Raw genomic sequence first — 26141 nt, forward strand, 5'->3', positions numbered from 1 at the left:
GCCCCCGCCCCCCCGCGCCCCGCCTCGAAGAACTAAAAGGCCGGGGGGTGCGGGGAGCGCAGCGGGGGCCGCGGTCATGGAGGGCGAGTTTGCAGCCAACTGGAGCGCCGAGGCGGTCAACGCGAGCGCGGCGCCGCCGGGGGCCGAGGGCAACCGCACGGCCGGGGCTCCGCAGCGCAACGAGGCCCTGGCGCGCGTGGAGGTGGCGGTGCTGTGCCTGATCCTCTTCCTGGCGCTGAGCGGCAACGCCTGCGTGCTCCTGGCGCTGCGCACCACGCGCCACAAGCACTCGCGCCTCTTCTTCTTCATGAAGCACCTGAGCATCGCGGACCTGGTGGTGGCGGTGTTCCAGGTGCTGCCGCAGCTGCTGTGGGACATCACCTACCGCTTCTACGGGCCCGACCTGCTGTGCCGTCTGGTGAAGTACCTGCAGGTGGTGGGCATGTTCGCCTCCACCTACCTGCTGCTGCTCATGTCGCTGGACCGCTGCCTGGCCATCTGCCAGCCGCTGCGCTCCGCCGCCGCACCGACCGCCTGGCGGTGCTCGCCACGTGGCTGGGCTGCCTGGTGGCCAGCGCGCCGCAGGTGCACATCTTCTCGCTGCGCGAGGTGGCCGACGGCGTCTTCGACTGCTGGGCCGTCTTCATCCAGCCCTGGGGACCCAAGGCCTACGTCACGTGGATCACGCTCGCCGTCTACGTCCTGCCGGTCATCGTGCTGGCCACCTGCTACGGCCTCATCAGCTTCAAGATCTGGCAGAATCTGCGGCTGAAGACGGCGGCGGCGGCGGCCGAGGTGGCCGAGGGGGCCAAAGGCGAGGCGGCGGGCGGAGGGCGCGCGGCCCTGGCGCGGGTGAGCAGCGTGAAGCTGATCTCCAAGGCCAAAATCCGCACGGTCAAGATGACCTTCATCATCGTGCTGGCCTTCATCGTGTGCTGGACGCCTTTCTTCTTCGTGCAGATGTGGAGCGTCTGGGACGTGAACGCGCCCAAAGATGGTAGAGCGGGCAGGGTCACCGGAGGGGGAGCGCAGAGAGGGACGCCCTCACCCCTTCCTCTGCAATCCAGGGCTAGCGGGACTTCGTGGGGGGTCGTACATTGGGAAATCCACAGAGCAGGGTTTGAGGCCAGGCTCCTTCATCCGGTGGCCAAGGGACCTTGGGCAAGTAACCTCCCTGAGCCCAGACCTCCCGTTCTGTAAGAGGGCACAACTCTCACCAGGCGCTGGGAATGGCAGGAGGAAATGCGAGTAGGTCCTTAGCACGCTGTGGGTGGGGAGTGTGGTTTATTATTGTAAGAGGAGGAAACTGAGGCACCGGTGGCTCGTTCCCATGCCGGGAGAGAGTGCAGGCGGTTAAGTTTCCCACCCTGTCCAAGCCAAAGCGCCATCCACTTCACCTTCACTTTAAGTTAAACTTCCACTTGAAGTTCGGATCTCTGCCTAGACCCACGGAGTCGGGTTCCGGGTTCCTGTGGGAGCTACTTGGAGGTGGGACTTTTCCAACTCAGCGCTCAGAAGGCCCCTGTGGGGGCTCTGTAGGGGAGGGGAGGGCAGATCTCTGAGCCCCTGGCTAGTGGAGCCTGAGCCTGGTCAGTGAGTGAGGTGAGTGAGGGGAGGGGGGTCGTGGCTGCCCAGGACTTCCTGTATGTAAGGAGGACAGAGATTTGTCCAGCAGACCCCCTCACTGGCGCTGGCTGGAAGTGCCTGCAGTTGGAGGGCTGCCTTCTGACTCCGGGGAAGCTGGGGGAGCCTTAGAAGGGGAGATCTAGGGGAGGAGCTGGGAGGGGCTCTGGCCCCTGGCTGGTGCTGAGCAGCTGTCTCCAAGGTGGGGAGCTCCAGGCAGTCTCCCCTCATGCCTACCAAGCCAATTCCAGCAGCCCAGTGGAAAAAGAGCGGGAGGGGTGGCCACTGGGGAAGCAGCTTCCTTTGAAGGGAAGCAGGGTGCATGCGTACTGGTGTGCCAAGGACGTCAGCTGATTGGAAGGAAAGACCAAGGGAAGCTTTGCTTTCATCTTTTCTGTACTCCAGACAGGGTAAATGTCTGCTTCCTGAATACCGTCACTGTCCCCCCACAGTCTCATCTCTAGCCTCCCTCGGAAGCTGGACCCTCAGCCCAAGCTGCCTGCATTCAGTCTGATAAATTTGCTTCAGTCCCTTCCCCAAACCACAGACTCCCAGCTTTCCTGGGCCCTCCCGGTTAGCTCAGCCTTGGTCGTAGAGGTCAGGACGCTTGTTCAGGATTTGTTGAGTGCCTGTGGTATGCCAGCCCAGGGCCCCTGCAAGGTGAGGACTCGGGAAGCTAGCCTGGCTCCATCGTGGGCCAGCCTCTGGTCGTACCTTACCAAGGGGGCGTTCTGGGGCCCAGAGAGGGGAAGGCATTTGCACCAGGTCATACACTGAGAGGCAGAGTGGCACCTGGGTGGGGCTTCTTTAAAGAGCACAGCTTAGGGACAGCACTTGGCACAGTGGATATGTCACTGAATCCCCACATGGCCGACCGCGGTGAGTCCTGGATCCAGTCGTTTGAAAAGCACACTGGGCGCATGTGCATGCATGCCTAAGATCCCAGGAAGAGAATGGAGGAGAAAGGATTGCAGTGTGACCATCCTCCCTGGGGGATGATTTCTCACTTTCCCTCTCACTGTCTCTATCTCTCGCTCTTAGATGAGCGCATGTGCCCTAAGGCAAAAATCTCTTAAAAAAAAAAAGGATTAGAAGATTGTGTTGAGCAAAAGCCAGTAGCGATGTTTCTGAATAAGGAGGCAGCAGGTACAACAGACACAGGTCCTTAGCAATTTTAAACATTTATTCATTTATTTATTTAGAGAGACCCTCAGTAGGGCCCACACCTGGGGTCCGCCCCAGCTCAGCCAGCCAGGATCACTGACATGTGCATGCTCAGCAGATATGGGGAGACCTGGGGACAGGGACCTGGGACCTTCCCCTGTAGCAGGATGAAACAGGAGGGGATGGGGGTGAGTGGAAGGACAGAGAAATAATCTTGAAGTAATAGTAGTAATACTTTTTTCTTAGAGTGAAAGCTTTTGCTATAGGACGCATGTGCTCGCTGGAAAGGGAGAGAGAGAAAGTGAGAAATCATCTCCCTAGGGGGGAAGGTGAAGTTGCAATCCCTTCTCCTCCATTCTCCTGGGATTTTAGGCACACATCTACCGGCCCCCTGTGTGAGTTTCAAGCTGCCAAATCCGGGACTAGAACTGTGAAAGTGGCCATGTGGTATCCGGCACCTTAACCACTGTGTCATCCACTGGCCTAGTAATAATACCATTAATAATAATAAAGCCTCTGTGCTTATAGGCAAGCTACACATGAAGATCCTTTTCTTTTCTTCTTTTTTTTTTTGAGAGATTTGTGCTATAGGGTGCATGTACTCACCAGAAAGACAGAGAGAGACAGAGAGACAGAAAGCGAGAAATCAGCCCCCGGGGGGATGGCCAAGCCGCAATCCCTTCTCTTCCATTCTCCTCTCGGGATCTTGGGCACACACGCACACACGCCCGGCATGAGTAAGCCACCGGGTCTGGGACTCGAACCACGGTCAGCTACATGGGAGTTCAGCACCATAGCCATTATGCTAACTGCTGGTCCCATGAGGCTCCTTTTCATTGGAGACACAAAATAAGGAGGGAAACTTTCCTTTTCTTCCTTCCTTCCTTTCTTTTTCTTTTTTCCTCTCCTATCTTTTTAAAATTTTGGCAGAGGGTATGTATGCAGAGAGAGACAGAGAGAAAGGGAGAGAGAAATCACCCCCCAAGAGGGCATGGGCATGCCATAATCCTTTCTCCTCTGTTCCTCCATCCTGTTGGGATTTTGGACATGCATGTGGAATTTTTTAAACTGTCGGGGCTGGGATTTGAACCTTGTCGTGGACCTTGTGGGATCTGACTACCTTAACCAGCAGGCCAGCAGGCCACCAGGCCGGTCCAAGAGAGGCAGTTTCAACCTCAGTGTTGTCTTGTTCAGCAGAGGCGAGCCCAGTCATTTAACGAGAGCTCTCGTCTAAGCAGCCAGACGCGGACGCACCCAGAGTTGCTGAGGCCCTGCAGTCTCCGACACCCACTGCAGGTTTCCGCAGGCCCTTCATGTCTCTTTCAGAATCAGATTCTACAGCCAGACATTTGGCCCCAACCTTTCCCCTGCAGCCCAGTGAAATTGCCCAAGGAGGCTGACGTTGGGGTAGCTCTGAGGGAGGAGCTGCAGGGGAGATGGGCGTTTGGTGGGGAGGGCGGGTGTGTTTGCATTTCCAGGGGCAGGAGGGGGATGTCCGCTGGGTGTGGTGGGGCGCGTTTGGAGTAGTCGCTGGTAGTCCAGCGGCATAGCCATTACGCCAACTGCTGGTCCCACACTTGCTATTTTTAAGTAAAAATGTTTTAGAGAAACTTTTGCTATGAGGTGCATGCTCTCGACAGAGAGACAGAGAGACAGAGAGAGACAAAGAGACAGAAAGTGAGAAATCATCTCCTGGGGGATGGTCACACCACAATCCCTTCTCCTCCATTCTCCTCTCAGGATCTTGGGCACGCACGCACATGTGCCCAGCGTGAGTTTTAAGCCACCAGATCCGACACTTGAACTGTGATCAACTACATGGGAGTCCAGTGACATAACCATTAGGCCATTCACTGCTCCCCAAACTTCCCAGTTTTCACTGGAACGAGAAAGTACCCAGAGAGAACAGGGTGGAGACGGCACTGTGGAGTGAGCACGAGAGGACCAGGCACTCCGGTCAGGTGGGCAAGGGTGAGGCAGGGCCCGCCAGCCACATAGCTGGCCTGTTGGGTTCCTGCTCTGCCACTTTGTCCTGAGTGTCCCTGAGCACGTCATTTTAACTCTCTGAGCCCCGATTTCCTCTCTGTGTAGCAAGGTCCACGTCCAGGGGTTGTCGTGAGGATGGAATGCTATGACCCATGTCACCTGGAGGCCCCATGATCATCGTCAACTTGTTTCCCCCACTTGTTTACATTCTCATACTCGACTTTGAGAATCTCGGCCATTGTTTGTGAAGGAGGAGAGGGTGGAGGGGAAGGGGTGGGGCCCTCTGGACGGCAGGCTGTGCACCCAGGGAGATCGGTATGTGGGGAGAGGCTTATGGAAGCCAGAGAAGTGACGGTGAGCCCTGCGTGTCACCTGTACGATCGGCCTCTGTGGAACTGGGGACCCTCCGGTGTGTCCGGTCCTCCTTTCCTTCCCCTGGACGCTGAGGGGACAGCAGAGGCAGGGACCGCAGCGGTGGGGACAGGCACCTTGGAGGGGTCAGCTGTGTGGGTGAGTCAGTGAAGAGGGCAGGGGGTGGGCAGGAGGAGGTCAGACAGGTGACTCACGCTCCCTGGACGAGCACTCAAGCAGGCCCTCTGGGGATAAATTGCGATGGGACACAGTTAACAGCCGCGCTCGGGTCTGATTAAGCAAGTGTGAGTCTTTCGTGTTCTTGGCTAATGCCAATGTTTCCTCTTTGGCTTTCTGGCCCCAGAGAGAAACTTTGTGACTTTTTATTCCCCCAAAGCTTTCCTTAATAACAGAAAAAAAAAAGGGAGGGAGGGAAGCCAGGGGTATGTTGGGGTAGGCAGCTGGATCCCATGTGACCAACTGCCCAGTTGGAATCCTGGACCGGGCAGCTTTAAAAACATGCTAGGCACATGTGTGTGCACGCCCCAAATCCTAGAAGGAGAAGGGACCGTGGCGTGGCCATCCCTCCGGGGGGTGCTTTCTCACTTCCTCTCTCTCTGTATCTGTCAGGTGAGCGCATACACTCTACAGCAAAATTTGAAAAATATTGAGTGAGGCTTTGATGGATGTCTGAGTGGGGGAGGGGGGAAGAGGGGAAGCTGGTTCCCCCCACCCCACCCCCCTGCCCAAACTCTGAGGCTGGCTGGGCCCGGGGCAAGGCTGTCTGTGTGTGGTCTCAGGGGCTGGCCCACCTGACATCCTGGCACCTTACGGCCACCCCGGAAGGCTCACCACTCCACCCCAAAGCCCGGGCTGGGACTGGGAAGCATTAAGAAGAGAGCTTCCCGCAGAGACCTGGTCTCGGCTGCCACCTGGTGACATGGGGCATGTCCCTTGTTGGTCTCTGGCCTCTGTCATTCCCATCGTAGCCACAAAGATGACACCGTCATGTGATGGAAAAGTGAAGTGACCTTGGGGCAGAAACCCAAACGGAAAACACTGGCCTCAGGTTCAGTGAAACCAGGAGCTGGGCTAGCCGACAGGGTGGGCGGGCACCCACGGTGTGGCAGACCCTGAGTCTGGGCCACGGGCACCCACCAAACGCAGCAGGTAGGGCCATCCCTATTCTACAGAAGAGGAAGCTGAGGCTTGGAGATGCATGAGGTTCTCCACTCGCTGGGCCTGAGGTGGAGCTGGGCTTTGAACCCAGGCTCTCTCGTACCAGAGCTGACATACTCCCGCCGTGTTACCCCACCCCCCCAGGCCAGCATTTCCCAAGGGTGGTCCATTGCCCTCGGCATCTGGGTCTTCCGGAGCGCTTGTTAAAAAGCTGATTCTCTGGGGCTAGCGGGTGGTGTGGTGGTTAAGACACTGGATCCCACATGGCCGAGTCTGTGGTTTGAGTCCCGGACCCAGGGCTTGGAAAGCACGTTTGGCGCATGTGCGTGTATGCCCAAAATCCCGAGAGGAGAATGAAGGAGAAGGGATTGTGGCGTGGCCAATCCCCTTGGGGAGTAATTTCTCATTTTCCCTTTCTCTGTCTCTCTCTCCAATGAGTGCACACACACTATAGCAGAAACCAAAAATAAATAAATAAATAAAGAGCTGATTCCTGGGCCCTGCCAAATCATTGAAGCAGAGCCCTGCACCCCTCCTGGCCCTGCTGTCCTGATGCCTAGGCTCTTCCAGCACCATCTTGCACACAGACCCGCCCAGCTCCACAGCACCTGGGTTCAGTGCCACGTCCCTGGGCCCCTTCCCCTCGCCATCTTAGCTCGTCTGCATGTCGGGTGGGTGCTTTGTTCTCTTTCCTTCACCTCCTTGTCCATTTGGAGCAGGATTTCAGCTTCCATACTGTTGGCTTAGGGGCCAGTGTGTGTTGTGTGTAGGGGGCAGGGGTGCCCGTGCACTGTGGGTGGTGTCTGCAGGCTTCCCAGCCTCTACCTACGGCATGCCACTAGTGCCTCCCTGGTGGTCATGGCCCCCAAGAACGTCTCCAGACAGTGTTGAATGTGCTGTAAGAAGCTGTCCCGGGTTGAGAACCACTGACTCAGACCCACTGAGCAGGGTGGGCCTGGGTGAATACCCAAGTGAGTACGTCCTTGTCACTGCTGCCTGGCTTCGGCTGGCCTGCCCCGTGTGCTGTCCCTGCCAGGCCTGTGGACTCACCGCATCTCCCAAGTTCCTGTGGCCTTGCTCCTTCGCTCCCGTGCGAATGCTGGCCCTGCTCACTTGGTCTCCTCCATGGAAGCCCGTCCTTCGAAGCCCAAGGCTAATGCCGGGGCTGCTCTGGCAGAACCCCAGGGGCATTCTTCACTATGGTCCACTAGAATCATGCGTCTGGTATCTGCACAGTGCCCAGGCTGAGTGGCTGGACAAGGCAGTCTCCTCCTACGCCCCTTTCATGAGCCCTCCGTGGTGTTCCCCTGCCCTCCTTCTGGGGTCTCCTCTTCCTCTGAACATAGATGCATTCGTTCCTCTGGGGAGTCCTGTCCACAGGTCCTCTGTCACTCTGTCAGTCCTCCAGTGAGGGGAGTTTGCCAGGAACCTCTCCAGTCCCTTACCCAGCCCCGTGTGGTGGCCAGTAGCTGGTACGCACACACAGGGGGCAGTCGGTCAAGGTTGGGTGCACCCACAGACCTCTGGGAGAGACACTTTGGTGGGTGTCTGGGCCTTATATCCCCAGCCGTATCCAGGTGGAGGATCAGCAGTGACCCTGGGCGGTGGCTGCCTCTCCCAGCAGTTCAGGTTGTAGAGGACAGGAAAGGGCTTAGTTTGTGAAAGAGAGGGTTCAGTGAGTACCTGGGGGAAGTCTGCAGTCCAAGGGGTGAGAGCCATTTGCATCCAGGAATAGCATTTTAGCAACAGGGCTGCCGTTTCAGTGGGCACAGGAGCAAGCCCAGGGCTGAGGGGAGCCAGGGTATTCAGAAAGAGGGTCCTAGTGGGTACAGGAGCCAGATCCCACATGGCTGGCTAAGGTATGGATCCTGCCCTTGGTGGCTTGAAACACACCAGGTGTGCGTGCATTCATGCCCCAAATCCTGACAGGATGGAGAAAGGAAGGAGAAAAGATTGCAGTGTGATCATACTCCATCAAGAAGTGCCTTCTCGGGACCAGCAGTTGGTGTAATGGCAATGTTGCTGGACTCCCATGTAGCCAACCGCAGTTCAAGTCCCGGTCCCGGTGGCTTGAACTTAAGCCAGGCGCGTGTGCGTGCGTGCCCAAGATCCCGAGAGGAGAATGGAGGAGAAGGGATTGCGGTGTGGCCATCCCCCCTGGGGGATGATTTCTCACTTTCTGTCTCTCTGTCTTTCTGGTGAGTGCACGCGCCCTATAGCAAAAACTCCAAAAACAACAACAACAGAAAAAAAAAATCAAAAAGTACCTTCTCTTTCTATCTCCATCTCTTTGTCTCTCTCTGGTGAGTGCATGCCCCCTTTAGCAACTAAAATAATAATAATAGTGGTGAAGAGACATGGCAGTGTACCTGGAGGAGGCGGCATAAGGCCAAGAGGGGAGGTCGGCACTCTGGTTTGGGAAGTAGCCCAGACGAGACCCTTGCATGAGGGGTCGGCGGGAGAGAGTGTAACCCTGTAACCCGGCAGTCTCTCACTGTCCTGGCCCCAGGATCCTGTAGTGTCCCGACTCCTGCACTCCGGATGTGTGGCCACAGAGGGAGGGCGGGCGGCCTCTTTCTGAGCTCAGCCAGGAGAAGGTGCTTCCCCGGAAGCCTGACACCTCGGTGCCACAAGACTCCTTGGCTCACGCCTCACACCTTACCCGTCCCTCTTGCTCGTTCTGTCTCTCTCCACTTGACCTTGATATGTGTGTGTGAACTTAATTTTCCCGGAGCGAGCTGCGTTTGAGCCTCGACACCCTGCTAGGTGGTCCGATCTCAGCTCTGAGCAGCGGAATTCTCTCTCCTTTTCTACCACGCTGGCTGTGGTGGCCAAGGGAGCGGGACTTCCTGCTTGCTAATTTCACGCTTCAGTTCACTTCAGTTCCTTATTGAATGCTACCTATTTTCCAGTCTCTGCCAGGAAGCAGGGACAGAGCCATTCACGAGACACTGTCTCCAGCTAAGACGTGTGAGCAAAAATAATGATGATGTGAGGGGATGGGGTTGTCACAGAAGTATTTACTTACCAAGCTCTGTGAATGCCCTGAGGACGCATCGGGCAGTGATGTCTTCCCGGGAAAATAGCAGGACCATTTCAGAGAGATAGCAACGTTTGAAAAGGGTTTTGAAGGATGAGTAGGCATTTGCCATGCAAAGCAGTGGGTGCACGGCCCACGGTAATTAAGATTTTAGGACAGTTACCGTGTTATCTTCTGCTTATTGCCCGTCTGTACAGCCAATTGGAACAGTTCATATTTAAAAAAAAAAGATTTAATTTTTATTTATTATTATTTGATTTGACTAGAAAGAGAGAGAGGGAAAGTGAGAAAGCAAGATGCCAGGTCTGAGACTCGAACTGTGTTTGGCCCTTGTAGGAGTCCAGTGCCTTAGCCATCACATCACCTGCCGACCCCAGAAGATTTAACCTCGAATGTGTACACAATCACCTAGGGACCTCGTTAAGGTGCAGATTCTGATTCGGTGGGTCCGAAGTGGAGTGCCCAGAGACTGCATTTCTGATAAGCATACAGAGGAGACCTGGGGGATCCCCAGCAGGTGGCCTGTCGTCTCACTTTGCATGACAACACTTTAATATGTGACTTCTTAGCCACCACACCACTGGACACTCCCACATGGCTGACCGCAGTTCAAGTCCTGGACCTGGTGGCTTGCTTTCTCACTTTCTCTGTCTCTCTGCTTCTCTCTGGTCTGGCGAGTGCACGTGCCCTATAGCAAAAACCTCTCAAAAAAAAAATTAATATGCTACTTCTTCCACCACCACCCCCTGTTCGCCCCTACACCCTACATGCCTGGCCTAAACTGACTGCAGGGCCCTGTGGTTCCCGGAAGGATGGGGAAGAGCTGGCTGTTTGCAGTAAGCTCCGGTTTCTCTTCTCCCAAAAGGTGAAAATCCCTAAGTCCTAGTCAGTGAGTCTAGCACACAAGCTAGACTCACTGAGAGGTGCTGTAACAGAAGCCCTTTTTTCATTTATTTATTTTTTTTAAGAATTATTTTATTTAACTTTATTTTTAAAAAAAAATTTGACCAGAGAGGGACAGAATGAGGGCCAGGGCGAGGCAGGGGAGGGGAAGTGAGAAAGCCAGCTGCCAGGTCCAGGACTCGAACTGCAGTTGACCAAGTGGGAGTCCGATGCCCTTAACCACCACACCACCTGTCGGCCCCCAGAAGCTTGTATTAAATTCCATAACACACATTATGGGTTTTCATCTCTTTTTCCAACACTTGAGGTGGTCACACTTCTGTGATTTTTTTCTCCCAAAGTATATCCATTCATTCACTCCGAGAGAGAGAGAGAGACAGAGAGAGAGAGAGAGAGAGAGACCCCAGCAGGGTTTCCATGCTGTGTCCGCCCAGCCTCAGCCCTCCCAAGATCATGGTCATACCTGTAGCTGGTGAACTCAGGGATGGGAACCCAGAACCCTCCCATGTGGGTGAGTCATTGCATTTTACCCCTGTACCACCATCCGGTCCCTCCAATACGATTTTGCTTAAAAACCTTTAGAAAAATCCCTGATATCAAATTGTGGTCTTTCCAAAGAAGGGACTTGTATAATTGGAACTCAATTTCTACATAAGCATACGTTCAAAAATCATTGTTTTGGGGCTGGGAGGTGGTGTGACGGTTAAGGTGCTGGACTTGCACATGCCGACTATGGTTTGAATCCCAGGCCTGACGGTTTGCTTTCTCACTTTCGGTTACTCTCTCTCTCTCACCAAGTTAAAAAAATAATAAGAATAAATAAAATGAAATATATAACTCTTAAAAAAAAATCTTAAAAACAAACCACCAACCTCTCTTCTGTAGACTGGCTTCCAAATATCCACACAGCCCTTATAGGAACAAGGGACTTAACACTTGCATCCCTAGTACTTCAGAGGCCTCTACAGTGAGAGCCTCTTGTCTCTGGGAACTGTGAGTGGAGCACGTTAGTTCTCTCAGGAGTTACAGCCCAGAGAGGCCGTGGCCAGCTGGCTCCCAGCTGTTCTGGGGTAAAGGGACTTGTATAATTGGAACTCAATTTCTACATAAGCATACGTTCAAAAATCATTGTTTTGGGGCTGGGAGGTGGTGTGACGGTTAAGGTGCTGGACTTGCACATGCCGACTATGGTTTGAATCCCAGGCCTGACGGTTTGCTTTCTCACTTTCGGTTACTCTCTCTCTCTCACCAAGTTAAAAAAATAATAAGAATAAATAAAATGAAATATATAACTCTTAAAAAAAAATCTTAAAAACAAACCACCAACCAATCTTCTATAGACTGGCTTCCAAATATCCACACAGCCCTTATAGGAACAAGGGACTTAACACCTGAATCCCTAGTACTTCAGAGGCCTCTACAGTGAGAGCCTCTTGTCTCTGGGAACTGTGAGTGGAGCACGTTAGTTCTCTCAGGAGTTACAGCCCAGAGAGGGAGTGGCCAGCTGCCTCTCAGCTGTTCTGGGCTAATTTGAGCTTTTAGTGCTGGGGCGGAGGGAGTGCTGGGAAATTCAAACAGGGGTGTTCTTGGGTCTGAGCAAAGCCAGGCCAGTCGGGCTGGAATGCCTGGAGCATGCCGTCCTAACACGCCCTGGCTGCCCACGCGCCGTGAATCACGGAGCTGGAGTGCACACGCAGAGCTGTCCCTGCCTCCCGGGGGCAGGGTCGCCCAGCAGGTGCAAGGCTGTTTCTGCCCCTGCTTCCTGCTTGGCACGTGGGAGGTCATCCCGAGCCCCTCAGGCTCATGTTCACCCCCTTCTCCCCCGAGTGCTGCCCCCCGTGTAATACCGTGGTGGTGTCTGTCCTCTCTCTTTCCCACCACGTTCATAGCTCCCTGAGGGCAGGGGCTTGAGACTTATTGGGTCCACGTGGGTTCCAGGCACAGAGTACAGCCCGAGTGTAAGGGAGGTTGGATGTCTACCTCTTCGTCCTCCAGAAGATGCCAGGGCCTGAGGCCAGAGCCCGGGAAGGGCTGGGTGGACCAGAGCCTCCCACTCACCTGCCCTGCCCAGCAAGGGTCAGAGGGACTGGTTTGTACGGTGGACTAGGGGCTCATCATGGCAGAAGGTAGGCCTTGAAAAATATATATATTAGGAGCCAGCAGGTGGCACCGTGGTTAAGGTGCTGGACTGCAGCAAAGTGACCACTGTTGGAGTCCCGACCCCGTGGCCTGAAAATCACACTGGCGCAAATGTGTGCATACCCAAAATCCCAGAAGAGAATGGAGAAGGGATTGTGGCATGGTCATCCCCCTACTTTCTCTCTCTCTGTGATGCGTGCACACTCTCTTTGGCAAAAACCTTTAAAAAATTATTTTATTTATTTTTTTATTGCCAGAAGGTGGGTGCACTTGTGAGAGAGAGTGGGAGGAAGCAACCCCCCAATGGGCCATGGTCACCCCGCATCCCTGCGCCCTTTCTCTATCCTGTCAGGAGTTGGGGCACACACTCCTGCATGGTGTGATTTTCAAGCCGGGGCTGGGATCTGAACAGCGGCTGGCCATGTGGGATCTTGCTCCCTTAACCACCAGGTCAAAGTTCAGCCTGGAAGGAGGAGTTTTTCATGGCCGCCAAATGGAGAGACTTGATTAGAGCTGGTTTTTCCAGGAAGGCCTGAAAATCCGGCCCTGGCTCTGGGTTGCAGTGACTTTCCCTTCTGGGTTTCTTAGGTCGCTGGCAAAAGATGTTTTCCCACAGTGGTATCTCCTTTCTCAGGACTCTGGGTCTTGATTTTTTTAAAATTTGATTAATTAATTTTGCTCTAGGGCATGTGCGCTCACCAGAAGGACAGAGAGATACAGAAAGACAGAAAGCAAGAAATCACTCCCCATGGGGGATGGCCACACCACAATCCCTTCTCCTCCATTCTCCTCTCAGGATCTTGGGCACGCACGCACATGCGCCCGGCGTGAGTTTAAGCCACCAGGTCCGGGACTCGAACCGCAGTCGACTACGTGGGAGTCCAGCGACATAGCCATTACACCACCTGCTGGTCCCAATTCATTTATTTTTCTATGAGCTAAATAGAGAGCACCCACAATGGGGTCCTGAATGCATTTACCCCTGCCTCAGCCAATTTGCCTCGTGAGCATGTGCACCACTGGTGTGCTTAGGGAGGTCTCTGGATCAAACCCGGAGTCTTCCCAGTGGGTCTGCCTCTCAGAGCTTCCCATTCTGCCATTGTGCCACCATCTAGCACCCCCAAACTCTTAAAAAAATTATTTTTTGGAGGAAAGTGCTGGAGAATAAGGCTACAGACAAATTTTTAAATTGACCTTGGATCAGATCATGTCTCCAACTTGGACTAAAAAGGATGACTGCAGTAGCTCATTTCACACATGTTCCTAGTAATAGTAATAATAGTAATGATAGCCATTGGAAAACAGTTGGTCATCCACAAAGAACAGTACACTATCTTTTGAGAAAAAGTTTCTGTGTGGGGCCTGCAGATGGCATTGTGATTAAGGTACTGACTCCCATATGGACATGTGAGTGCTGTTCAAATCCCGGACCTGGTGGCTTGAAACTCATGCCGGGTGTGCGTGCCCAAGATCCCGAGAGGAGAACGGAGGAGAAGGGATTGCAGCATGGCCATTCCCCCTGGGGGGTGATTTCTCACTTTCTGTCTCTCTGTCTCTCTCTGCCTGTCTGGTGAGCACATGTACCCTATAGCAAAAATCTGTCTCTCAAAAAAAAGTTATTATGTTTCCAATGTCCTTGTCAGTGTCACGTCCATCCTAACATAAGGAAACCAAAGCTGGGACACTAGGCGGGGCTCAGAGAGAAACTATTAGGAGGGGTCTGGGCGCTCTGTGGGCAGCTTCTCCCGTGGACTGGCCGCATCAGGCCCATCCGGACTCCCACGTCCTCCTTTCCTCTGCATCGACTTCCTCACGGCTCTGCTTTGTGGAAACTGTGCACTGGACGCACTCTCAGGGCGCTGGGAGCTGGGAGCTGGGAGGACAACGGCAGGGAGGCCTTCCGCCTCTCACTGAGCAGTCCTTGCGGTAGGACGAGGTCCCGGGCAGCTCCCTCTGCCGAAGGCAGTGCCCCCAGGGGAGGCCCGCTGTGTGCGGGGTCCTGAAGAGGGACGTTTGCGGGGAGTCGAGAGGCGCAACGCCGAGTGCAGACATGTTAGACTCACCTCGAAGGCAGCATCCACACCGAATTTGCCTTTTCAGCCACTGCCCCACGCGCGCCACCGGTGGGTACTATGTTTTAAGAGTCTAGAAATACCTGGAGGAGTGCAGTGTGGAAGGACACCAAGTGGGTGGTGTGGCCCCAGCTCTTCAAGCCGCAAGGCGGGTGAGCAGAAAGCAGAGCATGTTCCAGGATGTTCGAGGGTGGTCAGAGACAGCAGCCCCACGGGAATGCCAGGCTGGTGCGTGAGCGCAGGACCCAGCGCTCCTGGACCGACCCTGCGCACAGATTCTGCAGGGTGAGACCAGATGGTTCCGGGACCCCAGCTAAGACAGGGAGACAAGGGTGTCCTTACGGTGTTCATTATTGGTTTCAGCCCACTGTTGACCCATGAAACCCCCTTCTCTTCCCCAGATATGGCTCACTTTTCAGTTTTTGAAAACCCACCAGAGGGACCAGCAGTTGGCATAATGGTTATGTCACTGGACTCCCACATAGTCGACCTCGGTTCAAGTCCCAGACCTGGTGACTTAAAACTCATGCTGGGTGTGTGTGTGTGCGTGCCCAAAATCCCAAGAGGAGAATGGAGGAGAAGGGATTGAGGTGTGGTCATCCTCTCTGGGGGGTGATTTCTTGCCCTCTGTGTCTCTGTCTCTCTCTGTCTCTCCAGCAAGCACACGTGCCCTATAGCAAAATATTTCTCTCTTAGAAAAAAAAATCAGAAAAGTACAAGCTAGCGGAGAAGGGCAGGTCTGCTCTGAAGGCCAGACTGGATGTGGGGCCTTTCTGGTCAGCACAAGAATGTCCATCTTTGCTCACCTTTTGGGTCATGCAGTCTGGACAGACTCTGCCATATGGCAGGGAAGCTTCCAGAAACTCAGCCAATGGGTGGTGTGCCCTCACCCCCCTGGACTGTGTCAGATTCCCTGACATATACCCCCACCTCAGGGCTGGCATCTTCCCTGTTACCCACCTATGGCACAAACTCTGTTTTCTTTCTTTATTTCTTTTTAATATATTTTTTTAAGATAGCATCATTGCTGTGCTGTGGTCCTCTGCCTCAGCCCCCACCCCCAGGTAGCTGGAACTGCTTTTCAGGGTGAGATGAGAATCATCCGTGGGGCCTCACGCAGTCCACACTGCTGCAGCGGGGCCCTGGCTCTGTGACCGCTTGGAACGAGAAGGCCACTGCGTGTGTACAGCACTGTCATAGCAGTGAGAATAGCTCAGCCGTCCTCAGTGACTGGTTAATGACCATCGGGAATCCCAAACAGCGCTTGGGATCCTCTCCAAGTAAGCCAGGAAGGATTCTGTGAAGAGGCTTTCATTAGTCCTGTTTCACAGATGAGGAACGGAGGATCAGAGAGGTTAGGCTACTCGCCCGAGAACACACAGCTGCAAAGTGGCAGCGCCAGGCTTCCTGCCCAGGTCTGGAAGTCTTGAAAGCCAAAGTGTCACATGATTCTGATTGTCCTGTGGGGAGAAGTGGTCTGAGCTTAACTGCCGGTCTGCCCCTCCCTTTTCTCTGCCTTTCCTACCTGCTTTTTAACACCCGTGCCTCCTCCAGGAATCTCCACCGAGGACTGACTCACTTTTCCTGTAAATGACCAGACAGTAAACACTTGGGGCTTGTGAGGCGTCAGGTCTCTGTCTCAACCGCTCACCTCTGCCCTGGACCTGCGAAAGCAGCCCCGGGCGGTATGTACACGAATGGGTGGGGCTGTGTTCAAACAAATTGTATTTACAAAAACAGTGGCGGGCAGGGTTGAGCTGGTGGGCTGCCGTTTGCTGAGCCCTGGTCTAGACCGTTTTCCCAGCAAGGATGTTGATCTGGTAAGAGGTACCATGTCCGCCCCCGCCGCCCAGGTAGGCTGGGTTTTTAAACATCATGACTGGTGGGGGGCGGGGAGGGCGGTGCTTACATTTGTTTTGGGGACAGGAAGTTGCTCTCTGTCCCTCCAATCGCATGGGCAGGCCAGCCTGTGTCTTTGACTTGGGGCTGAGAGGGTGTGGTGATTGGACCTGGCCTGCGAGAATGCTAACCTACTGATTGTCTGATTGATTGATTGATTTTCTATAGGGTTTGTGCACTCGCCAGAGACAGACAGAGGTGGAGAGAGAAAGAGGCAAAGTGAGAACCACCCCCAGAGGGGATGACCACACCGCAGTCCCTTCTCCTCTCAGGATTTTGGGCATGCATGCACACGCACCTGAAGTGTTTTTCAAGCAGCTGGGTCAGAGACCCAAACAGCATCGTCAGCCCTGTGGGATCCAGCCACCCCAACCTCTGCACCTCCTGCTGGCTCACTAACCTCTTATTTTTTATTTTTTTTAAAGCTCATGGAAATGCATAATTTTAAAGGAATTCTTTTATTCAACTTATTTATTTATTTAAATTTGACCAGAGAGGGACAGAGAGAGAGAACGAGAGCGAGAGCGAGAGAGCGAGAGAGAGCGAGAGAGCGAGAGAGCGAGAGAGAGAGCGAGAGAGAACGAGAGCGAGAGCGAGAGCGAGAGAGCGAGAGAGAGCGAGAGAGCGAGAGAGAGAGCGAGAAAGGGCAAGTGAGAAAGCAAGCCATCAGGTCCAGGATTCGAACCATGGTCAGCCATGTGGGTGTTCAGTGCCTTAACTACCACACCACCTGCCAGCCCCATTACTAACCTCTTTTTAAAAGGAATCAGATTTCTTTACTTATGGGTAGGAACACAGGGTGACTTGCTGTGTGCCCTTGGGGAAGTTACTCTCCTTTTCTGAGCTTTGCTTTCCTCATCTATAAAATGGAGATGAAGAGGGGCCAGCAGGTGGCGTAGCAGTTGTGGTGCTGGATTCCCACATGGCCAACTGTGGTTTGAGTCCCAGACCCGGTGGCTTGAAACTCATACTGGGCACATGTATGCGTGCCCCAAATCCCAAGAGAATGGAGGAGAAGGGACCGCGGTGTGACCACCCCCCCAGGGAGTGGTTTCTCACTTCCTCACTCTCCGTGTGTCTCTGGCCAGTGCAGGCAGCCTGTAGCAAACATCCGTCTCTGTAAAAAGCCATGGAGATGTGGTGGGACACAGCCGCTCTGCACGAGCGTGGGCTGTGATGCGCTGCACTTCCTCATGCTCCCAGGGAAGAAAGAGGCACCGTGAAATGCAAGGACAACGTTTTCCATCCTGTTCTGTCCCCGTGAAGTCCCTCTGGTGACCAGAGAGGGCAACACTGTGGCCTGAACAAGATATAGGAAATACAGAAAGCAGATTAAAGTAGACTCGATCCCTTGTCACCTCTGAAACCATCCACGGCTCCCCACTGTCCAGAGTACAGTGCAGACTGGGCCTGGATTTAAGATCCTTCTCAACTGTCTTCCCAGTCTCTTTTCCAAGGAAACTCACGTTCCCAGACTCTAGCCCCTGGCAGTTTCTGAATGCTCTTGGGTGTTCTCAGCCCTGAGCACCTACTCCTACTTCTTCCTTCCAGGGGAGCGTTCTCCAAAGCTCCTGTTCTTTATTCCCAAATAGTTCTTCTCCTGCTCGTGGTAGAGGCTTGAAATTCCCCCCACTAGGGTCTCATGTCTTTGGATGACTAGGATATTGCCAAATTACAAAATCTCCATGTGCGCTTGGCGTTGGTAATTTGCCATGGATAGGTTCTGTTTAGGAAGGGGGTCCTTCATCTCCCGGAAGCCAGGTTGACTGGTTATTCATGTCTTTGGCCACCAGGGGGAAGCAGAGGTGCTGGTCACCAGCCAAACTCCTCCCACCCAGGCTGGCCACTTAGAAGTAGAAAGGCTTGTATGGCTACTCAGAAATTCATTCACTGTTCTTTTTGGTTGATGTACTTAAAAAAAAAAACAAAAAACAAACCTAAAAGGATAAAAAAAATTAAAGATCCAAATGTAAAGAGTGAGGTAAATAGCTGAAATGGACCTGATTTACTGATAGTCCCGCCCTTGTGGCTGACAGTGCCCTTCTCGCTGCCTTTGTAAAATGTTGACTTTTATATATTGATGTTGCCTCTTCTATGATTTGGAAGACATTCTAGTTTTAGTCTTGTGGGTGATTTTTAATTATGCTGGTAAAATATTTGACCAAAATTTCTAAGCTTAAATTCATTTTCTTACACATCCAAATCAAAGCAAAAATTTTAAAATAATTTGCTATAGGGCATGTGCACTCACCAGAAGGAGACACACACACACACACAGAGACAGAGAGAGAGACAGACAGAGAGAGAGAGAGAGAGAGAGAGAGAGAGAGAGAGAGAGAGAGAAAAAGAGAGACACAGAGAGAGAAAGTGAAAAAGCAAGCCACTAGGTCTGGGACTCGAACTGCAGGTGGTTAAGGTGCTGGATTCAAAGCAAATTTTTATAAAATTGTTTTTAATGAAAAGTAAAGAGTTTGGTAATATTGGCAGTTTTCTTTTGTTTTTATAGTTTTCTTTATTATCATTATTATTTTAGTTCTAGGGATTAGATTTCCCTCCTTTGCTTTCTAACACTTTTTGTTTTTTTTGTCTGTTATAGCTTGCTTTTGTTCCGATAGTTACACCAATAAATTAGACCAGTGGTTCTCAAATTTCAGTGTAACTCAGAATTCCCTGGAGGGCTTATTAAAACAAATTGCCAGGACCAGCAGTTGGCATAATGGCTGTGTTGCTGGACTCGCATGTAGTCGACCACTGTTGAGTCCCGGACCTGGTGGCTTAAACTCATGCCAGGTGCGTGTGCGTGCGTGCCCAAGATCCAGAGAAGAGAATGGAGGAGAAGGGATTGCGGCGTGAACATCCTCCCTGGGGGGTGATTTCTCACTTTCTGTTACTGTGTCTTTTTGTCTCTCTGGTGAGTGCACACGCCCTATAGCAAAAAACAAACAAACAAACAAACAAACAAACAAAACACCCTCTCAAACAAAAAAGCAAATTGCTAAGCCCCACCCCCAGAGTTCTGCGCCTGGCCTTGAGAATCTGCATTTGCAATATGTCTCCCTGCTGCTCTGGTGGACCCTACTTTGAGAACCACTCACTCGGCCTGGGCCACGACTGCCCTTCTCTCTTTGGTGTTCGGACACTTTGCTGACCAGCATGTCTCATCTCTTCATTGGTGGCCACATCCAGATCTTGGGACTCCAACATCTCCAGTGAAGGGAGCTTCCCTGGAGTTGCCTCTTGAATTCCGGAATTATCTTTTGAAAAACTCAGAAAAGACAAAAGGCTAATGGGTTTCCCCAGCCTCCCTGCAGTTGCCTTCATTCATAAGCTAAGGCTGTGAGCAGAATTTCGAGTTGCATTTGTTTTCCTGTGGGTGTCTAGCCCGGTTTCTGGCCTCATTTGTGGGCAGGAGATGTCTGTAGTTTGTCTGCTTCAAGGCCATTGAAGGAAACCCAAGCTCCCCCCTCTGTTTGGAAGTACCTAGGATTAGGATTGTTTTTCTTTCCTCTTGAAGCTGAAATGTAGTCTTGAGTTATTTCTGACCATTCCCTGCAACTGATGAATCCTCAGCATGATAGCTTTCACACAGTGTCTCAGCTAATTTCGGGGTCACTGTTCCCCTTCCTGGGTAGCTCTTATTGCCACGCTGAAGCAGTGCTCGTAAGATGAACTTCAGAAACGCTTTCTGTTTTCTCAGCCGTGAGGATCCCGTGCCCTTGCCGTCTGCCACGCCTTGGTGCTGGTTCTTTCACCCAGAGCGACCCTCTTCCCTTCCCTGCCTGGAAAACTCTCAGGCATCTTCAGGGATCAGTTCAGCGCCCCCTATCGGCGAAGTCGGCCATGATTCTCTCGCTGGTGCATCCGCCTTCGCTTGCGCCCACGCAGCCCACATCCTGTCACGTCATGGTGTTTCTTGTTTTGTTTGTGTGTCCTCAGTGCCTAGCCTGGCCCCTGACACGAGGCTGTGACAGCAGCCACAGTGGGTCGAGCACTTACCGTGTACTCAGCCCTCTTTAATCCCTGGAGGTTGGGTACTCTCATTATGTAACAATTGGGGAACCGGGAACCAGCAGGTGACATACATCACTGGACTCCCACATGGTTAACTGTGGTTCGAGTCCCAGACCCGGCAGCTTGAAAATTATGCTGGGTGCACGTGCATACGTGCCCAAGATCCCAAAAGGAGAATGGAAGAGAAGGGATTGTGGCATGGCCATTGCCCCTGGGGGGTGATGTCTCACTTTCCCTCTCTCTTTCTGTCTCTCTCCCCAGCAAATGCACAGGCCCTAAGGTAAAAACAATAGTAACAAAGATCAGGGAACCATAGCTTCTTGGGGAATTAAGGCTTTAGTTGCTGGTGGGGCTGGCCTGGCAGATATTTGACACTTGCTGGATGAGTGATGAATGGACAGGTGGTCAGTGTGCATATAGCTCCCTGAAGCAGGCGTACAACCGGCAAGCTTTTGAAGAGAGAGGCGCGGACAGTTCTGAGGCTGGGCTAGACCTCAGAGGGCTTGGGGGTGCAGGCTGCAGGAGTAAGGTATGGAAGGAAGGTTAACTTTGCCTCTTTAACCCCCTTTCTTGTGAGCGCGGAGGTACAGCACTTGCCAAAGGCCATTGCTCCGGCTGTGGGGGTTAGGCCAGTTTGCTCTGGTAGCAATGCCCTGTTCACTCTTCTCCCTGCCTCTTCCCCACCAAGCCTCGGCTTTCATCATCGCCATGCTCCTGGCCAGCCTCAACAGCTGCTGCAACCCCTGGATCTACATGCTGTTCACCGGCCACCTCTTCCACGAACTCCTGCAGCGCTTCCTCTGCTGCTCCTCCAGCTACCTGAAGGGCAGCCGGCCCGGGGAGACGAGCACCAGCAAGAAGAGCAACTCATCCACCTTCGTCCTGAGCCGGCGCAGCTCCAGCCAGAAGAGCTGCTCCCAGCCGTCCACGGTGTGACCGAATGGCAGGGGCCAGCGTCGGGGCCAGGGCCACCTTCCCAAGCATGGGTTGTGCAGACTTGGACAGACCGCCCCCTGGCGGCTGTGTACGTATGTGTATGTGGCGCTCGGTTTTGTCCCTCCACACCTGGGGGTGGTTGAGCAGGTCGGGTGCTCTGACATGGGGTGGAGAAGTGGTTCCTTGGTAGAAGATAATAGGGTGACTCAGCCATCAGATGGTCCCTTGGGTGTCCCCTGGACTCCCACATGTTCTTACCCTGACCTCACTGCCAGCCTGGTTGGTGGGTAGGTTGTTTCTCCCCTGAACCTATAATTTCACTCTACTATCTTTTAAATAATTTATTCTGGGGTCTTGTGAAAGGCAGTTCAGTATAGGATTCATGACCCATCAGGTCAGGAAGCCCAGTGTTCTGGGCTAGAACTAAGAAGTGGAATTAACACCTCAGAAGAAAAGGGTGGTGCTAATATTCTCCTGAGCCCAGAGTGCTTTTGCCTTTGAATGGAGGAGTCTGAGAGTCCTTGGGGACCAGCTTATCAGAGGGTCCCTTGGAGCAAGGGGTTGTAAGACCACCTGGCACAAAGAACCAGTGAGGACTTGGGTCAAAAGTGTTTAAGAAACTAATATTTAAGAAGCAGTTGAGAAAGAAGCAGAAATAAAAGGCACCCAGATTGGAAAGGAAGTAGACCTATATGCAGATAATATGATTTTTTACATAGAAAATCCTAAGGAATCCACACATGCACACACACACACACACACACACAACTCCTATTAGAATAACCTCAGCAAGGTTTCAGGCTAGATCCATATACAAAAATATTTCTTTACACTAGGAATGAATAACATGAAATTAACAAGCAATTCTGTTTGTAATATCAGCAGAAATAGTAAAATAGGAATCAATTTAGCAACATTATGACTTGTACCCTACAAACTACAACATAGCATTACAAAAATAAAGAAGACTTAAACAAGGGAAAAGACACCCTGTGTTTATGGATTGGAGACGTAATATGGTTGGGATGGCAGTACTAGCCAAAGTGATGCACAGATTCGGTGCGACCCCTACCACAATCCCAGCTGTGTTCTTTGCAGAAATTGACAAACTAATCCTAAAATATGGAAATGCAAAGAATACAGAGTAGCCAAATAAACCTTAAAAATGGAGAAGGAAGTTGGTGCATTCACCCTTCCTGAATTCAAAACTTTTTATACAATGGCAGTAATCAAAACAGAGTAGCACTGGCTTAAGGACAGACATACAAGCCAATGAAAAAGAATAAAAAGCATAACTGTGAATCGTTACCTTTATGGTCAGTTTATTTATTTATTTTTCTTTTTCTGGAGGGGTTTTTGCTATCGGGCATGTGCGCTCTCCAGAAAGACAGACAGAGACAGAAAGACAGAAAATGAGAAATCACCCCCCAAGGGGGATGGCCATGCCGCAATCCCTTTTCCTCCATTCTCCTCTCTGGATCTTGGGCACGCATGCACACGCGCCTGGCATGAGTTTAAGCCACTGGGTCCAGGACTCAAACCGTGGTGGACTACATGGGAGTCCAGCAACATAGCCATTTCGCTAACTGCTGGTCCCATGGTCAGTTGATTTTTGACAAGTGTGTCAAGACAATTCAATCAGGAGCGAGTAGTCTTTTTAACCAATGGTGCTGGGATGAATCGCATATCCACATGCAAAAGAATGAAAATGAACCCTGACTCACACCATTTACAAAAATTAACTCAGAATGCATCAAAGGACTTAACGTAAGAGCTGAAACTAAAAAACTCTAAGGAGAAACCATAGGTGTAAATCTTTGAATTAGGCAACGGTTTTTTAGATATGACACCAAAGACAAAAGCTACAAAGGAAAAATAGGTAAATTGGCCTTTATCAAAATTTAAAACTTTTGTGATTCAAAAGACATCAGCAAGAAAGTGAAATGATAACCCACAGAGTGGGAGAAATTTGCAGATCATCTATCTGACAGGTGACTTGGACTCATACTATACAAAGAGCTCTTACAACAGAATTAAAAAAAAATATATATATATATATGTCAATTAAGAAATAGGCAGGGACCAGCAGATAGTGTAATGGTTATGTCACTGGACTCCCACATAGTCAACCATGGTTTGAGTCCCAGCCCTGGTGGCTTAAAACTCATGCCAGGCCCATGTGTATGCATGCCCAAAATCTCGGGAGGAGAATGGAGGAGGGATTGTGGTATGGCCATCCCCCTGGAAATGATTTCTCGCTTTCTGTCTCTCTGGTGAGCACATATGCCTTAGAGCAAAAATTTCTCTGAAAAAGAAAGAAAAGAAATAAACAAAAGATTCAAATACACATTCCTACAAAGAAGATACTCAAATGGCCACTCTGCACACAGAAGGATCAACATTATTATTTATTAGACAAATGCCAGTCAAAACAATCAGGTGGTTCTCACCCCCTAGGATGACTATAGTTAAAAAAAAAATGAATGATAAGACATGCTGATGAGGGTGTAAAGAAATTGGAACTCTCATGCCTTGCTGGTGGGGATATGAGATGCTATACAGTTTTGCAGTTCCTCAAAATGTTCAACCCAGAATTACAACAGACATGCTGCTCGTAGGTATTTACCCAGGAGGAAGGAAAGCATACGTACATAACAAAACTTGTACACCAAAGTTTATAGCACCATCAAAATAGCTCCAAGGTGGACATGACTCAAATATCTATGAACTGATGCGTGGATACATAAAATGTAGTGTAACAATACAGTGGAATATTATTTGGCTATAAAAAGGAATGAAGTACTGACGTGGATGAACTTTGAAAAATACTATGCTAAGTGAAAGAAGCCAGTTACAAAGGGTCTCATATTATGTGATTTCATTTATATGAGATTTCCAGAGCAGGCAAATCCAGAGAGACAGAATACAGATTGGTGGTTGCCAGGACAGGGCTGGGGACTAGAGAGTGACTATTAAAGACACAAGGTTTCTTATTCAGGTGGTGAAAATATTCTGGAATCAGTGGCTGAAAGTGCATAATTTTGAGAAGATACTAAAAACCCAACTGTACACAGTTAAAAAAAAAAAACCCATTAATAAAAAACCAGAAATGTTCAACAGCTGAATTCTGAGAAGGCCAATGAGGTAGATGAACTCTTCGGATTCTCTTACCCACCAGAGCTTTTGTTTCTCTGTATGACTCACCACTCTGAGGGATGCCAGGGTTTTCTTACTCAGTTTTCTAAAAATGATGACATTTTTCATTCTGGCCAAACTCGACTTCAGTGATAATCCCTCCACATGTATTTTTGTAAAGTTGTTATTTATTTCTTTCATGAGGAAGAGAGAGAGAGAGAGAGAGAGAGAGAGAGAGAAAGATACCCCCAACAGGCCTTTAGGGAACAATTCACCCCCAGTGTCTTCTGACCTGGAGAATCAGCGTGCTCAGGGAGGTCCTAGGACATGAACCGAGGACCTTTCCCATGTGGGTCCAATTGCTTTATGGCTTTACCACTGCCTGGCCATCCTCCTATCTTGCTTTAGTAAAGACACTCGGATGTCTTGTAGTTGTAAACTGTTATGCTTTATTAAGAGCGATTCACCAAGGGTCACAAAGGTTTTTCCTCCCTGGTAAACATGTTTTCAAATATCCTCCCCACTTTGAGGGTAGGGCATGACCGTGTCTAAGAAATACAGGACACTGTTGATGGGAGGTTTTCTGTCTGGGGCCAGCCAGCTCGGCGCACTCTGAGGCACTTTTTAATTTCCAGACACGTTTTTTGGACTTACTCAGATGCTAAAGCAAAAACACTTTTCTAAAGCTACAGATGCATTCTCTCCAGAACACACTTTCTTCTCCTCCCTTCACACAGTGCGCGCCTGTGTGTACACACACACACACACACACACACACACACACACACACACACACACACACACACACACACACACACACACACACACACACACACACACACACACACACACACACACACACACACACACACACACACACACACACACACACACACACACACACACACACACACACACACACACACACACACACACACACGAATGAGCTAGCAAGGTCTAGATGTTCTGAGAGGAGAGAGGCGTGCACTCAAGTGTCAATGCTCAACGTCTAAGAATTCAGTACAAGATGTTCAGTCCTAACTGGAGACAGTAACATCGTTGGACTGTGAGGCAGTGTCTTGCGTTGTTGGGACGTGTACTGAGTGTCAACACCAGCCAGTCCTTGCTCTGAGGGAAGCTAGCAGGATGCTGGCTTGGGGTCTCTGCACCCAGAGACTGGCCCACTGGGGGCCTTGGATGCGAATGTAGCAGTGGTGGGGTCTGTTTGCTTCTCTGCCCCCGTGCTTGCTAGCCATAAATGCCCTGGGTTTCTGCTCGTCCCAGGGAGGTTGCTCTCCTAGCAGCTAACCAAGGCCACTAGGATTCCAGGGGACAGAAAATCACAGTCGATTTTCTGACCAGGTGCAAGACCTTCCTGGTTCCCCGGGACTAGTGAAGTTCTCGGGCCTTTGAGCTGAATGGCACCCTTTGGTCATTCTGTTCATGCAAAAGCTCTGGCTGGTACCTCGGGTCTCATTGTGGCATGAGAATTTTGTGTTTTATGGCAAATAAGGGGCATTTGCTTTCAACAGCACCTCTGGATGTATACTTCCACGCTCTCCATCTCATCCTTGAAAATATGTCCACGATTTCTTAGTCTTTCCTCAGCCCGGCCCTAGAAGAATGCGCGTGGGGGGCCACCACACTACCTCGAGAGCTGTCCTATCTGTTCTCTGTTGCCAGGCACTGTTCCTGAGGTCTCC

The 26141-nt window shown here is 51.4% G+C and overlaps 1 protein-coding gene across 1 annotated transcript; it reads left to right on the forward strand.

Annotated features, from left to right (window-relative positions):
• Nucleotides 1-76: 76 nt before the first annotated feature.
• On the forward strand, nt 77-22676 carry OXTR (oxytocin receptor). Its single transcript, XM_006152039.3, is given in 3 exon segments — nt 77-512; nt 515-997; nt 21056-22676. Coding segments are annotated over 3 exon segments (1167 nt in total). The 3' UTR covers nt 21304-22676.
• The last annotated feature ends 3465 nt before the right edge of the window (nt 22677-26141 follow it).

The sequence above is a fragment of the Tupaia chinensis genome, unplaced genomic scaffold (genome assembly GCF_000334495.1).
Source record: "Tupaia chinensis unplaced genomic scaffold, TupChi_1.0 Scaffold000333_1, whole genome shotgun sequence".
In the NCBI taxonomy this organism is placed as follows: Eukaryota; Metazoa; Chordata; class Mammalia; order Scandentia; family Tupaiidae; genus Tupaia; species Tupaia belangeri.